Source organism: Anopheles merus, chromosome 2L, assembly GCF_017562075.2.
Source record: "Anopheles merus strain MAF chromosome 2L, AmerM5.1, whole genome shotgun sequence".
NCBI classification, from domain to species: Eukaryota; Metazoa; Arthropoda; class Insecta; order Diptera; family Culicidae; genus Anopheles; species Anopheles merus.
This window is the reverse complement of record NC_054083.1, coordinates 32,507,849-32,523,183: the sequence shown is the minus strand read 5'-3', so window position 1 is coordinate 32,523,183 and position 15,335 is coordinate 32,507,849. Positions and strand designations below refer to the sequence as shown.

At 44.4% G+C, this 15,335-nt stretch overlaps 1 protein-coding gene across 1 annotated transcript in view; it reads left to right on the top strand.

Annotated features, from left to right (window-relative positions):
• The first annotated feature begins 4,907 nt into the window (after window positions 1-4,907).
• LOC121592471 (WD repeat-containing protein DDB_G0292056) overlaps window positions 4,908-15,335 on the top strand; it is a 102,112-nt gene continuing 91,684 nt past the window's right edge. Inside the window, exon 1 of the mRNA XM_041913941.1 lies at window positions 4,908-6,174. Coding sequence (XP_041769875.1) covers window positions 6,097-6,174 — 78 coding nt within the window. The 5' untranslated portion in view covers window positions 4,908-6,096. The remainder of the gene's footprint in view (window positions 6,175-15,335) is intronic.

The window sequence follows — 15,335 nt, the reverse complement described above, 5'->3', positions numbered from 1 at the left end:
GTCGATATTAAAGCGAGATGATTTATTTATGTGCTGAGCCAGTCACCCTTTCATAAATTATGCTAGGTGTTCTTTCAAATTGGAATTTAAAAACACTTTAGATATTTAGCACATGAAGATTTGATTTTGGTCTTGTGTTTTATAAATTCACGACAGCTATTTGAAATTAAGCTCTTATTTTATTTCTACAGTAAAAATCATAACTGAAAAAACCAAGTAAATGTATTCTATTTATAATCAAATTAAGCATGACTTAAAATATTCGACGCTACACCGTTCAGGTTTTCAAGTTCTATTTCACCTCACACGCTTTTGATTGTTCCATAAATACATTCACAAAATCATCGGACCAAATTTTAATTGACAGCTTGCAGAACCGTCTCCTGGCAAAATCCTTAAACTTATAGATCTTGAAAAATTTTAATAGCACATTGCCATTCTGTCTAAACTTTGCCCATTAAGAAAGCGTTTGGAGCGTTTGAAGTTTCCGTGCAGTGCTGCCCCAAATACCCCTGTCGCATCTGCTTTGCACGGGCAAGTGGCAACTATTTTTAATGGATCTTCGGTGCCAATTAGTCCGGATTGCTTTTCTGTATCGAGACATTTGCAAGACGTTCTCGAAGCACATGGAGGTATGGCAAAACTTTATGCTGCACAAAAGAAATCCCTCGTCGGATGGTAAGAGACCAGCTCTAGCAGAACATACTTTGTAACAATTTTCTTAACTACTGCCACTACTACTTGCTACTTAAAACCATTCCCGCACCATCGGAACGCTAAGAGTGAACGTAAGGCCGGGAGAAATGGGGCTATCGTTCGGACGATCCTGTCGTCCTGGCCGGCTATCATCAAGCTCAGTAACATCAGCATCATCACCACAGTGATCATTTTCGGTGTAATTTTAATTGAGACAAATACCGTCCATATATCACGCGTTGGTGAGAATTACGCTCGCTACATCTCTCCCACCACCGAAAGGTCGGGAATTTGTAGCTCCTCCGAAGGAAAAGTTTATCGGAAACATTCACGCACTAGATGGCATGGGCGAGTTTCTTGCAACAATTTTCCCACCCGAAAAGATCCTTTAAAACTTGCACCTAGTGCAGGCGAAGCCTATTTTGTCCGTAATGTGTTCTGCCTATTTCTACCAGTAGCAGCGGGAGCACCTGTATTTCAGCGTGGTACGACTTTTCATGTAGATGAAGCTGTTTGTACCAACCGGTACCAACGGCTTTCACGCAGTTTTTGCCTTCTGTTTCGACCACGTGCCGGTATCAGTGAATGGTCGGTTTTTGAAAGGATGGGAGTTATTCCCACCCATAAAGTATGTTTTAGTTGAGGGAGAATTTGCTTCCATTTTTGAACAGTTTAATGATGTGGTCTTAGCGAAAGGGACAGATATCGGATATAATGACCTGTGGGCTACCGATTGACGAAAAACTATTTTTTTAATTGCTAGACAGTTGGCACAAGGAGTATGTATAGCTATCAGTTTTTTATAAGTTGTTTATTTTCAATAATGTTACATTCAAATAAAATCTTTGATATAAAAAAGCAATATTAGCTGTCGTCAATTATTTACTTTCGAGAATTTCAACATGAGATTTGGCTAATAAATTTTCGGGAATCTACACTCTTCATTTTATTTCAATAGGCTTCTGAACTTTTATTACACGAAGAAATATCCTATTTCTTATCTCCCCACGATTTTGTGACTAATGTTGACTACAGTTTTTGGCATCTAGAATGTTCAGTTCAACATTGTTAAGCAAACCTCATTCAAAACACACAAAAACTCAACATTCATTCATCACGTTTAAGTAGGACTATTTCAAGCTTTTACTTTCCTCACAATCCCTTGCGAAGCTCCAGTCACTTCCAGGTTGATACATTTTATACCAACCATCCATAAAAGCGCCGAACTAAAAATCTAATTCTCAGCCGTATAGTTTCCGCCTGTGCTCTGGAAAAGTTGTATCTACCGATCGAGCTCACTTTTAACAAGCTACCCGCTACTCGTGCCACCGTTTTTCTCGATTCATTAGATGAGATCTCAGGGCGTAGGTGACATGGCTCAGTTGCAGTGGCACTGAAGAACCTCAACCGAGCGGCAGCCGTCTGGCACATTAAAGAAGATATGAAAATTTACAATGTCATTATATGCGCTGATATAAAACTTTGATTGTAAATAATTAAATTTTATCCTGCTCTGAATTAGATCGCAACCGTACCACCGAGGCCACTGAGAACGTCATTGCTTCCAGGATTCGGAGCGTACTGAGGATGGTTTCTCATACCACCCAGGAGTTCGGAAGGTAGTAAAGACGGTGTAGGTGCTGCGGTTGAAAAGACCTTTATCCTTTTTGCAGAGCGGTTTGTCGTTTAGAGCCTACGGTATGATATGACACAGCATCGGGCAGGTGCTTGTAAGTAGTTTTGTTCGTGGATTGAATTTCTTCGCAGAAAGTGTGGTAAATTTTAGATGGAGCAACGATGACGCAACTATTTGGTGCATAGGCTTATTAAGTTGCATGGTCTTAGTACAAAATAAAACATTAAAGTTCTTCAATTTGATTATCTGATTGTGGGAGACTCTCATATAAACAATAATTAGATGTTAAAATTTTTCATAATTAGATGTATTGATTCAGTTTTCATTATAAAAACCAATTTTGTAAAACAATATTTCAAATGACACTATATCACTTATCAATCGTTTAATTTCTTTATAAATATTGTTTGGATTCAACAGATGTAAAATAACAATGATATCAGTTATTTACTCCAGGACAAAAGAATATTAATCACTGTAAATATCATTCTATGAACTGTTCATAACAAACAAACATTAATGTAAAAGTTAACCATGTAGTTTGTATTTTTACCAAAAAAAATATACATGCATAGAACGCATTAATAGCATAGCAACCACCACAAACATCGACAAAAAAAGCACATTAAAAAATATGTACTAGTTTGGATCACCCGAGCAAGTGAAATGCATGTAAAACCATTATAAAGAAACGAAACATAGGTATCGGGAATTCTATGTTCTGCCAAAGGGCTCAACTTTGAATGCGAGATAAAAAAAAGGCGGTTTATCAAACCAAGGACACCCACTGCTGCCAGATCCTCCGAAGATATTGCGAATAACAGCTTAGCCAAGAAAGCGAACGAAGTCAACCAATTGGGGAGCTGGCAGAGTGAGACAATCGGGATAGCGCCAAGTCTGAGCGGTTCCACCGGAAGAACGCAGCGTATTATCCACGTTGCATTACATGGGGCATCTTTGAGATGCTGCTGAGTCCAAAATCTCTCTTCCGTGAACGTAGCTGAGAGGGAGAGCGCATTCACGAGACCTTCCCAGGAAAGAAAAGATAAAGAAGGTGTGTAAACAGTACGGAAAGTCCTGATAAGTTGAACCAAGAAACAACTCCAGTACACTTGCTAATGGATGCCTTCAAAGCCAACATTTTTAGATTGATTTCCATATAAATAACACAAAATAGTTCTGAAAACAGATTGAATATCATAATATTTATAAAGAGGGAAATAATGTCCATATTTCATGCTTATAATTATATTTTTCTCGAACAAGTCCTGTGCTAATAACAGTTGCCGACGACCCCTGCACTGGATAACGAAACGTATGCATGAATGCATCAAGTTCACTCACGCACACTGGCATAGCGCGCTAAACACGCCCACTTTTTCGCTGAGCACATGCGTCAAAACAATATCGCTGTGTGCGTGAGTTCCACCAAGAAATGCATGTGCCAGCGATGTGCAGTAGAAATGTGCAAATATGCCAAATTATTAAGAACGAATTGGCAAAAGGGAGTAATGAGATGAAGCAAGAAAGGAGTTTACAGCAGGTAAGAATCGTATACAAAATTTGGTATATTAGCTACTAAAACTGATCTTTTTACAATGACTCATAGATGGAAAAAGATAATAAAATAATACTTTATATAATTTTGCCAAATTCAATAGAATCGAGTAAAATCTATTAAATCGTTGCCTTATGTTCTATATTCAATGAAACAAACGTAATTTTCCAAAAACCAGTTGTGCTGGCTATCACACATTTTTATCACCAACATGGCGCCTGTATTGTTAACAATTTAACAATAACAAATGGCACCGATTATCCTTGCGATTGGAGATCTGCATCCGAAGCGGCATTCAAATTTTTGTCGTGAATTCTCGGTAAAGCGTGCCAACGTTTGTCCTTGTCTTCTGCACCGTCTGTCTCGCTTCTGACGACATGTCAAATTGTAGACAGCCACGAAGATATGCGAACTCACTAAACCGGCTCTGTGAGATTACATTCCGTAAATACAGTGACAGACTGAAGAAAATTACCTTGAAGAAAATATAGCATTCGAATGCATTTCATTTATTACAATTAAATTTAATCGCCAAAAATAATTGAAGTGTTTGATTTCAATAAACTTCATCAGTTGAGTATCAATCTTTTGTTTTAAATAGGGGAATAATATGCTATTTTCATTTCAAAGGACATTATTTCGGCTTCTACTACTTCTATATAGTGATTTATTTTTTAAATATCAATTTAGATACATTTTTGACCTATTTTAAGGCTCGTTTTTAGTATACTTCTTATAAAGAATATAAACAATCTCACGTTTAATCATAGTTTTGAGAGCAGCATCACCAACTGTCCAGCACTGTTTTTAATCCAACGAAGCCAGTTCGGTTTTGCTGCATCGTGTTCCCTCGCTTGCCGGGCCTGCGCAAGAACGAGCACACACCATGCCGACACAGCGGGCCGACTCGCTCACTCCAGCACGTTCTAGCGAGCCCTACATGCGTGAAATCTTCCGGATCCGGCAACACCGTGCGGGTTGAGCGTACTTTTTTTTAGTCCCTTGTTTTTCCCGGACCAGAGTGGTTCGTTGCGCGATTCTGCTCCGTGTATTCTGTCGTCGCACGACTCGGTCAACGGTGCAAGCACGCACGATGCGTGCATAAGATTTGAACGTGAACGTTCATGGAATCCGTAAGGTCGGGTTTTTTTAAATTGTGATCGAAATAATAGTGATTTGATACTTTCGTGCGTGAATGTGCGTGAAGCATACAATTGAGCGGGTAGAAGCGGTTTATGATAAATCACGATCAATCAAGCAATTACGGTGAGATAAGAAGATGGACGAAGATATTTGATACGAGTGCTGTTACAAAGTGCTACCACTGGAAGATCACCGTGCTTGAACAAAGTGTCAATTGTGATAGTGTGATCTAGGATCTTGCGATCATAAAACTAACTGCCATTTTGATCATTCCTAGAGCAAAAGCTGCTCCGGGGGGTGACGATTGCATTCCACCCCCTATCGGTACAGTGAGAGCGAGTGAGTGAGTGTGTGAGTGGGAAATCGAACCGAAATAAGGGTTCCCGACACGATACGCAAAGAAGCTGATCCGATTGTCGGAAAGGCGCGCAAATCGGTAGCTTCCGGAACGGGGTGGCCCGATTATGTGAAAGGCTCCCCCTCAACAGGCTCTCCATATCCTTCCCCGGTCGTTCTATCGAAAGGTCCCCCTTCCCCCTCACCCTCCCGGACACGAGCAAGGAATCGGGAAGCTCACCTCTTCATCGGTTCGGCACAGTCGCCTCGGTTAGCATTTAATCCTTAGCCGTCGAGTCGAACGCAACGCGCAACCGAAGTCGGTCGTGAGAGGTTTTGAGTCAGCGTATGCCAGGCGATAAGTTTTCCACCATCGACAATGTTACAGACCACCTGTGTCCAGGTGTGATGAATTTTGGGGAAGTTTTCGAGAATTTTAAACCAGTGCCTGCCAAGCGGGATACCGGGCACGGTGTGTGCAGTGTGAATAAACAGTGTGAGTGGAGTCCGTGAGTGGAAACAGTGCATTGTGGAGTTGGTAAGATCAGCTGTCATTATCGGTGTTTTCTAATCTGTGTCATGACATTAGTGGTTGAGGCGAGAAAGCAGCAGCCTGGAAAACATTGACTAAGCCCCGACTCTACGATCGAGGGTCAGTGCAGTGTGAGTGTGATCAGTGGCAGCAGAACACGGCAACACCGGCAAGGCTCAGCAAACGGCGTGGTGCATGTTGTTTAGCATGGATTTTCAGAGTGCAATGGAAACCTTCGCTGAAGCTTGGGTCGCCGCCAGCACTGGAGAACAGGTGAGTTGCGGCGTGCTTAATTAGGGGAAGACACCTAAAACCGGAACCGGCTGGGAGGCTCAAGGACGAGGTGATCCTTTTTTTTCGTTCTTCCATCATACCGGTGTACCTGTACAAGGTCTTTCCAAGAGTGCCTACAAACATTAGCTCAATTGAAATGGGACAGAAAAACTAACATCGAAAGATCATCCCATTTTGGGTACGTGACCTTATGTTCGGATGGTAATGAGGCTCCGGAGTACTTGACTTTTAGCAGCTTCTGAGCTTGGGCCGGTGAGCAAAATGCAAGATCCTAAGATGCTTATCTTTTAATCTTGTTAATCCTGGACTTCGGCCGTGATCTTTTGCTGTGTGTGTGTGTGTTGAGTGTCGGCGGTGGGATAAGCTGCAATTTTATGCATAAGTGGTACGGTAAAACAATGGGATATTTGGTGCTGTACGGAGGATTAGGAAAGTCAGTAGGAAAACATGACACTTGGTGCTGGATTGAAACTTTGACTTCTGAAATGGGAACCTAAATAGACCCATCCAAGATCGCCTATGGTTGTTATCGCTTCGTCATGACAGCAATTTTTTTTTTTGCTTTTGTTTTTTTGGAGAATTGAACGTTTATCACCCAAAAGCAGAAATTCAGTCATCGCTTTAACAACAAACTTTCGGGAACCTCCAAGCGTGATTCCATGCCAATTCGGCTTAATCTGCAGAGGTTTGAGTTGTGATAAAGAAGAAAACAAAACAAAACAAAACCCCGAACCAAACTCAAACCAGCCCGTCCAGATCAGATTAGCACTTCCGCTCTTGAGAACTACCGCAAAGACCATTTGAGACCCGTCCTCACTCGCACTCGCCCCTAGGGTTCGGCGCCTACAACGGGCCTATGCTGCCCGTTATCAAGCGCAACTTTCTCCTACCCGATATCGGATTCCCATTCGGAAGCGCTATGCTAAGGATATGTATGTGACCCCGGCAGTGAGTGTAGTGTGTAGTGATAGTGGTTGGCACCAGACGTCGTTTTGGCGGGGACCATTGCTATCGGCGAGCCCGCGCGCGCCGATGCTTTCGAGGGCATTATTCATCGGATGCGTCTCGTCTGTCGGAAGCGTCCTCCTATGACTGACCTTCGTATGCTGGCCTTAGTATGGAGTGCGATAAACTGTGCATACGAGACAAAACAACGAAACGACCGTTTCCAGAATGGCATTGTCAGGGTTGATGATTCAACGAGTGTAGTCTGCCACTAGTTCTACGAAAAATGAAACATGATTGCAAGCTTTCCCTTGTGGCGATGCCGCGGTTTGCATCACCACTGGTGAAGAAATCTTCCTCATTAGCTAACAATCGATTAATTGTCATAAATCGAATTAATGCTTCCGTCTTTCCCTAATCCCAGTGGACTCCCTAGGCCAACTGAAGATCTCAGCACGGTTGGCAGGTCAGCTTGAGATGCAGAGATACATAAAAATAGGGAAGTAATCCGTAAGTCGGCCAAGAACGTTTGGGAATGTTTTAATCCAGTTCTATTCCCGCATTGCAAGCGACGTGGCTGCGTGTGGAGTGAACTTTGTGTTTGCACCGATTATCTTGCAAAGGGCCAGGCCAAGCTAGCCACGGGGTGGCTGGAAGTGAGAGCAACTCCAACAAATAAAAAAACGCCGGCAGCATGCGTTCGACCAGACAAAGACGCTCGGATTATAATCCGTCTTTCGGGGCTCGAATCATCCCCGTTTTCGTAACGGAACGCACGGATGTCCGGAGCTGGATAAACGGGGACGGATTTTTCGACGTCACCGCCAGCCGGAAGAAGCTACCGGCGGGTCGATCGTGGTTCGATCGTGCGTGTCGCGTTAATCGAGATTAATGAACCTTCCACCAATAACCTGGGCAGACGACTTAAGACGATGATTTATGGGGCTCAGAGCAGAGCAGAGTAGAGTCCCGGACGAGCTCGATCCTTGTTCGTGTCGGTGATGTGAAACGCAAACAATTTTTGCGTCCTGTGTATGTACACACCGCTCCGGGTCAGGACACTTTTGTTAAGCAGGAAGGTCCTGCCTTTTGGGCTTAGTTGCGGTGTTTGTTATTTCGTCTCTAATTCGTCCCAATTCCTTTCTCCGATGCCTGCTTATCGTGCCTCATACCTCCGCAGGATATGGTTTTCCATTCCAAGGGGTTCCCGAAACGCTATGTTTACACTGATCGTTTTTATCTTGCTGCCATATCCTTCAGCCTTCGATCCTTGCCGACCGAAGTCGGCGGCAGGGGAACCAGGGCGAACAAGGTGGCAAAGGACGACACCTTTTTCGGATAGAGGGCACGTAACGAATTACGATTTTATTGCACCCGAAAATGAAATGGAACAAAGCAAAAAAAAATAAAATAACACCACTCGTTCGCTCACTCGTTCCTGCGTTAAGGAATTGTTTTTATCGCTCCGTACGTTTTGCAAGGACTTTCGTTTCGCACCTTTTTTCGGTGTCTTTGTTTTGCATGGATTGCTGTAGCGCTCACCGTTGCAGGCACACCTTAAAGAAATCCTGAATGCTCCTAATCCAAAGCAGGCTTGATGCTGTGCGAACGGTTGTGAATGCAGTTCTATCTGTTGCGGAGCCATATAAGACATCCTGTTCGGGGAGGTGCATCGCGTTTTGGGATGCGCCCGTGATCTTTAACTCTCACTCCCTCTGTTTTTATGCCGTTTTTCCCCATTCACACTTACCAACGAGAAAGATGTGTAAATATATCTCTTCTGCTGTTGTGTTCCTAACCCGTTGTCCTGTTGTAAAAATGGGGTTGCCGTTTTTTTCTACTCTTCTTAAAAACTAAAGGCATAAAGGGGTTTTATTTTCATTATTTCCATCTTCCATGTAGCAGCACATTCGCTATTCATCTGCAAACCAGGCAGTAGAGGTAAATCTCCCGCAAGGTTCAGTGCACTTTCTATTGATCGTATCGTGTAGATAGGATAGGATGGTTTGAAAAATGATCCTCTAATTGATGCTGAAATTGTGTGTTTTGTTAAGATTTTTGTGACCTGTTTTGCACTCATTGAATTGTGAAGGCGAATGAGTGTTTGAAAATGAAAAAAGATTAACAGCTGAACTTTTGTGTTGTAATGTTAAATTTAATTTTGTTTAGTATTTAGAGGTTATGATTACAATTTTGTAAAATATTTAACACTCTATTAGAACGCTTCTTATTAGCTATCACAGGTTTAATTAACGATACTCAGTATTACATGCAGCCACAGAAACAGTGGAAATCTTTTAATTTTACTCTTTGGAATAAACAGGTTGATTTTCATTAGCTTGATTTACACCCAGTTTTCTGTTAATATTGTTTCAACGGAAATGGTTTAAAAGATGCATATTGATTTTTATGTTTTTGATATGGACTAATTGAACTTAGCAAAAAGTTTAAACAAAATACAAGAATATTATGTCTTGGACATAATCCATTTAGAACCATTCTCCATTGATCCTTAACCTTGATATCATAAGAGCATTACATCCCATAATCCTGCTTGCTAATCGTTGGAAGATTATGCCCTATCGATATCATGTCACCTCGCCCGGCGACACATATCACACACGTTCTACGGCACTCCACCCTAAAAAAAAAACAACAATAAATTCAACGTTGGCAGGGAAAATGCCCCAAGAACGTGACATCAATTACCCCACAATGTGCGCCACAGCGTATCCAGCGGGAAACAGGGAAAGTGAAAGTGTGGGCAGCGGATAGCAGATTTGTAGTAAATAAAAACGCACTTACTAACATCGTTGACCCGCATTAGCATGTCACACGCGTGTAGGGAGGCGACCGGAGGAAGGCTAAAGGTCGCACCGTGAGGTTACCGCGTGCGTGATGTAATCCGTCTCTCCTCCTCCTTCTCTCGAGCGCGCGAGGGAAAACGCCCCGAATCAGTGTGGCACCTCCAAAGCGCAATGCAAGCTGATCCTTCTTTTATTTTCCCAACCCCGCGGCCACAAATCTTAAGAGGATCGCTCACGGTGGTGCTGCGCTAAACAGCGGGCCACTTGATCCTTACCCGCACCACCACCACCACGTCACGTCGAATTGATTTACGTGACCAGCGCGCGTATCAATTTTCATTCCGTTGTCGGTGAAGAAAAACGAAAGAAAAAAAAACACACGCACACCTACTACTAGCTAGTTTTACTTTTCCTCTAGTGTCTAGCTCTTTGGTTTTGCCACAATGAACGATTTCTGCCTTCCTGCTTCTCGTGCGTTTATGGTTGATTCTTGGCCAAGCAGGGCTAGAATTACAAAAACCTCGGGCGCTGACTCATTTCTCACTCATCTGACTCGCACTAATCCGGCCGGCCGGCTCGTTGCTGGCCGCGCTCGGTAAGTTCGACTGACCCCGGGATTAAGATCGTAAAATTGCGCGCCTCCCCGCGCCCTACGTGGCCCGATGGTTAATCACTTTTGATATTTTTATGTGGCATTTAACATTCGTTTGCACCCTGTTGCACAGCGCGGACAAATCGGAATGCAATCAATTCTCGGGATAGTCGTTTATATATTCTTTCTCTTTAGACACTCTCACTCGCTCTCTCTTTCACTGCTCTTGGGTAGCAGTTCGAAAAAAAAAATATACGACACACATCTCCTCTCGCCCAGATAAGCCGACTGGCTGAGGGGGTTTAGCAGTAGGGCAGAAGAATTCTCCATAAGCTGATTGTGAGACAATGCGGTAGGGAGGCAACAGGGAGAGCGTTGGGTTTCGCAAGATGGAGTGTGATGTATTTTTCACACGTAAATCGTTGCCTCGGTAGCTTAACTCGGTCCGTCCCAGACAGCGGCACTCGAGTGCGCGAACGTGCGCGCCTTTAATCTTCGCCCTAATCCTTTTCCTCGCGCCGACGGATCAGCTAACACACTGTTACATCGCCTTCGAGAGACTCAGCTCACCTTGGTAGTGTGTCCAGTTCTACAGATTGACTGTGCCAGTGTATGTGTGTGTGTGTGTACAGACGGCTTAACTGTCAAGAGATTTGATCTGCACGGTACGGATTGTTGGCGCGCATTAAGCGACTCCGGTGCGGTCTCCGTTCTTAGCACACTGGCCGATTCGTGGCCATCTGGTACGCTCTGACCTCCACCCGGAACGGGTGGACCATTGGTGGACTTAAAACCGCCGCATCAACGGCACAGAAAACAAAAGCTCGGCCCCAAGCCAACCGGCCAACAGTGCAAATTGGCATATGAAGAGCGTGTTTGCTCGTGTGCCGTGCTTTGTCTGCTGTTTCTTGCAAATCGCGTATGATTTAGAGGGAAAATTATTGCATCAAAAGATTACTGGACGTATTTACGGCTGCTTCTGAACATGTTTCCTCCAGCAACAAATGCTTGGAACGGTTTTTTGTTGTTTTAAACCAAGATTGAAATGCATTTTTTTTCCTCAACAAGAAAATATAATTCTTCAACGCTTCACCCACGACACGGTAGCCACAAGCGGACGTAAAGATAGCGAGTAAATCTGGCCTGCCGGTGGGTTATGGTGTGGTGGTGGTGGTTTTTTTTTATATAATCCTCCGCACACTCACTGGCAGGCTTGCTGGACCACCACCAGCCCACCGGATCGGGTCGGGTGGTTTGGGATTGGAAGCTTGCCGCGTCGAGTTGAAGATTATTGAATATCTTATTCATTGCCGTCGAAGGAACCGGAACATATGGACACGGTTTGTGACTGTTTGTCGATCTCTCTTACCCCCGCCACCCACTGGAGAATAAAACACAAGATCCCCTCACACACACACACACACACACACACTAACATACGTCTACAAGTGTGATAAATTATGCAAAGCAAAAGCAAATGGGGTTCTTGATTTGCTGCCCTCACAACGCCGTAATGAGAAAGGGCGCGCGCGCGCGCTTGGCCACCTCTCCCTGTACACCTTGGGCGGCCTTGGGACCCATCTTCTTCGCACCTGAAGCCGGTAGTGGTGGTTTGCCGGTGAGGTTAAAAATTAAACCCGGCTGCCGGCTGTGTCGGCTGTGTGAGTGCGCGCTGTAATTACAACGCCCAAGCCAATGAGCGGGGGGGGGGGCGCTTTAATGATGAATGAAATGCATACAGCGATTAGAGGTGCAATCCCGTCCCCGCACAGTGCGAAGAGTAGTAAATTTATGCACCGATTTGGCCGCTGTACTCGCCGCTATGAAATGGCACATGTTTTCTTTTGTGTAGTACGTGTAGTAGTGTGTGTGGTGCTGCTATTAAAAGAAGAGAGTGGTGGTAAGGTTTGAGAATTATTGTATTATTAAATTAGCTTGTGCGAGCGTTCCAGTTTGATGTTAAAAAAAAGGTGTCACTTGCTTCCAAGCCGTGGCTCACACTTTACACGCACAAATCACAACTATTCACAAATTCCCAAGGACGGTACGAGACATGCCGGTAGCGATACGCCTTGCCGGCTCAAAAGTCCACTGCCGGCACTGGCACTGTTTATTTCAATCGGCCAAAGCTATAGCTCACTCACTGAAAATAAATATAATCCCCGGATTAAGGCATCGCGGTGGCGTGGCGGTTCAGTTCGAGCGGTACGCCGCGTTCCGTTTCGCTTCTTCCCGCACCGTTTGAGGTTGGAATGTTTCTTAGACACCCCCCGCCCTGCCTCCGCCGCCTTTTGAGGTTTACTATATGAAGACGCCTTTCGACTCCAGAAAGGTCCTGCCCTGGCCCTGTCTCTTTTGGAGGAAGTGTAAAGCAGAATAAAAACATTAAAGTAAGCAAACGTAACTTCAAATCCTCCCCTGCACACGATAGCGCTCATCGGTTTAGCTTTTAGCGGGGATGGAATGGGAGGGGAGGGGGGGGGAGAGTTGAAAAGATCGAAATCGTGTCACATTGGGGGTGAAAATAACAACAGAAAATTCCCCATTCCTACTCACTCCTTGTTTAAATGCGGCTGTGGTTGTATGTGTACATGAACGTTACGTCTTTCGCACGAACACGTTGGACATTAAGGTCGCAAGTCATACTCCAAGGGTCGGTCCAAGTAATTAGTGGTACATACCGTTTTACCTGATCCGCTCGTGTCATACTTAACCCCCCCCCCCTCTCAATCAGCCAGTTTTGGTCCTTCGAGCCGGATTGGAGTCCACTGGAGTGATTTGTGGAGCCGTCACCTACCGGCTGCGATACAGATTTGCTGGAAAAATCTTCCTTAAGGTAACCAGTGGAGTGCGATTTATCCGCTCGACTGTGTCGTGCTCCACCATTCCACTCTAGCTTACTCGCGCAGATGCACCAACCAGCAACCAGGCAAAGATGAGGAAATAAATAATATACGAAATAAATTAATTATTTAAATCCGATTGGATTATTTTAATTTATTGTATGATTAATATATGTGGGATTAAAATTTTCACGGTTTGCCGGTTTGCGTTCCCCATGCTCTTGGCGCTGTGTGACACACACACACACGGAAGGTGGGGTAGTGTGCGGGTGCGGTTGAAGTCTTAACTTTTATCCGGCATGGGCCCTCCGGGACAGAAAAAGGCCGGCAGTCGCGACATTACGCGCGCGCTTACAGTTGTTCGCGCTACTTGCTTACCCTTGTGGGTATGTGTTTGTGTGTGTGTTTTTTTTTGCGTGTGCGTGCTCGAGTTGCGACACTTTCTTACGATTGCACGCGAGGTTTCTTCACCCTACACAGTGGGGACACACACATAAAGGAACCTCACACGTGAAAAAGGGAACGCCAGTGGGGACAGATTATCCGTCCGTCAACATTAGTCTTGGCAGGAAACTGTAGGAAGAAACTGTTGAGCGGGCGGAGAAGACCCGAAGCGGGAAGTAAGCAAACGGGATAAGATTATTTCCTTACCTCCCTCCGTACGTAACAGAAATGCTGAGTTTTGAGCGAATTATTTATAGGACAAGTCGCAAGCGAAAACTTTAGAACGCTCTCGGTCGGATTAAAACTCGCTCAATCATACTAATCGTACGCATAATAAAAACGAAGGTTTGTGCAGTTTTAAAGTTGTTTGATGTGCGCGATTGCCGTACTTAGTAGTACAGTGAGATGCTATGTACCTATCACTCGTTGGATTGTAACAAACAGTGAGCTTCTAGTAGGTACTTGATTTACAAAAAAAAAAAAACTGGATCCAAAACAACATCCAAACTCTTGCTAGACTAGCCGTTGTTGTTAGTGCCAAGTGGCAACGAAACTCTGGAAGAATTATGATGCTCTGCTTTAATCCAAGATTATTCAAAACACACCGGCCCCGTTTCTCATCGCGCGCGAGGTTCGGTTGTGTGTTGCTGTTGGATTAATTTCGGCTCCAACTTTGCAGCCTGCTCGTGAAGAAAACAACCACCCAACACACACACAAAACTCGATCTTCGTAAAATAAAAATCCCCACAAAACGCACACACGCTAGAAACGACGGCGATCGCCCCACCGAACCCCCGCCCGACGAGCTCATTCGCACAGGTCGGCGGATTTGGGGTGATTAGTGAAAACGCTAAATCTTTTGACGGATTTTCATACATTAACTGGTCCCAAAACACGGGCTGCGCGTTGTTCGTGCCCGTACCCTGCTAATTCCTTCGCTATCTCCGTTTCTCGCACTGTCTCGCTCCCTCGAATACGTTTCATCACAAAATGCACGCGTAAAGTAAAGCCGGAATGTGACCATAACAACATCGTTTCGTATCCTTCCGTTTCGCGTTTCGTTTCGCAAGCACGTTCAATAAAAAGACACACATAACTTAAAACACACAAAACGCACCAAATCTCGAAACAGGCGCGCACACACACACACACCACTGACTCATCTGTGGCCGATCGTTTCGCGAATTTGTGCGTGAAGATGTTACAGATTAAATGTGCGGCACTCTGATTTTGTAGCAAATGCTTTCTCGCTCCGCAAGATGCGCCAACCAGAAAGGAGCAGTGAAACAAACTGGACACGATCGTGTCTTCCAAAACTGGCCGGGGGTTGGCTAATATTTATTACGATATTAAATACCTGGCCCGGTAGAGCCAATTGGGAGAAGGGGAGGAGGAGGAGAAGGAAAAACGACATGTACAAAGCAGGGAGCGAATAAATACAGCTTCGCAAGCTTATAACGTGCGCTCGAGGAACTCCGCGACTCCGCGCCGTGTACCTTTATGTCCAG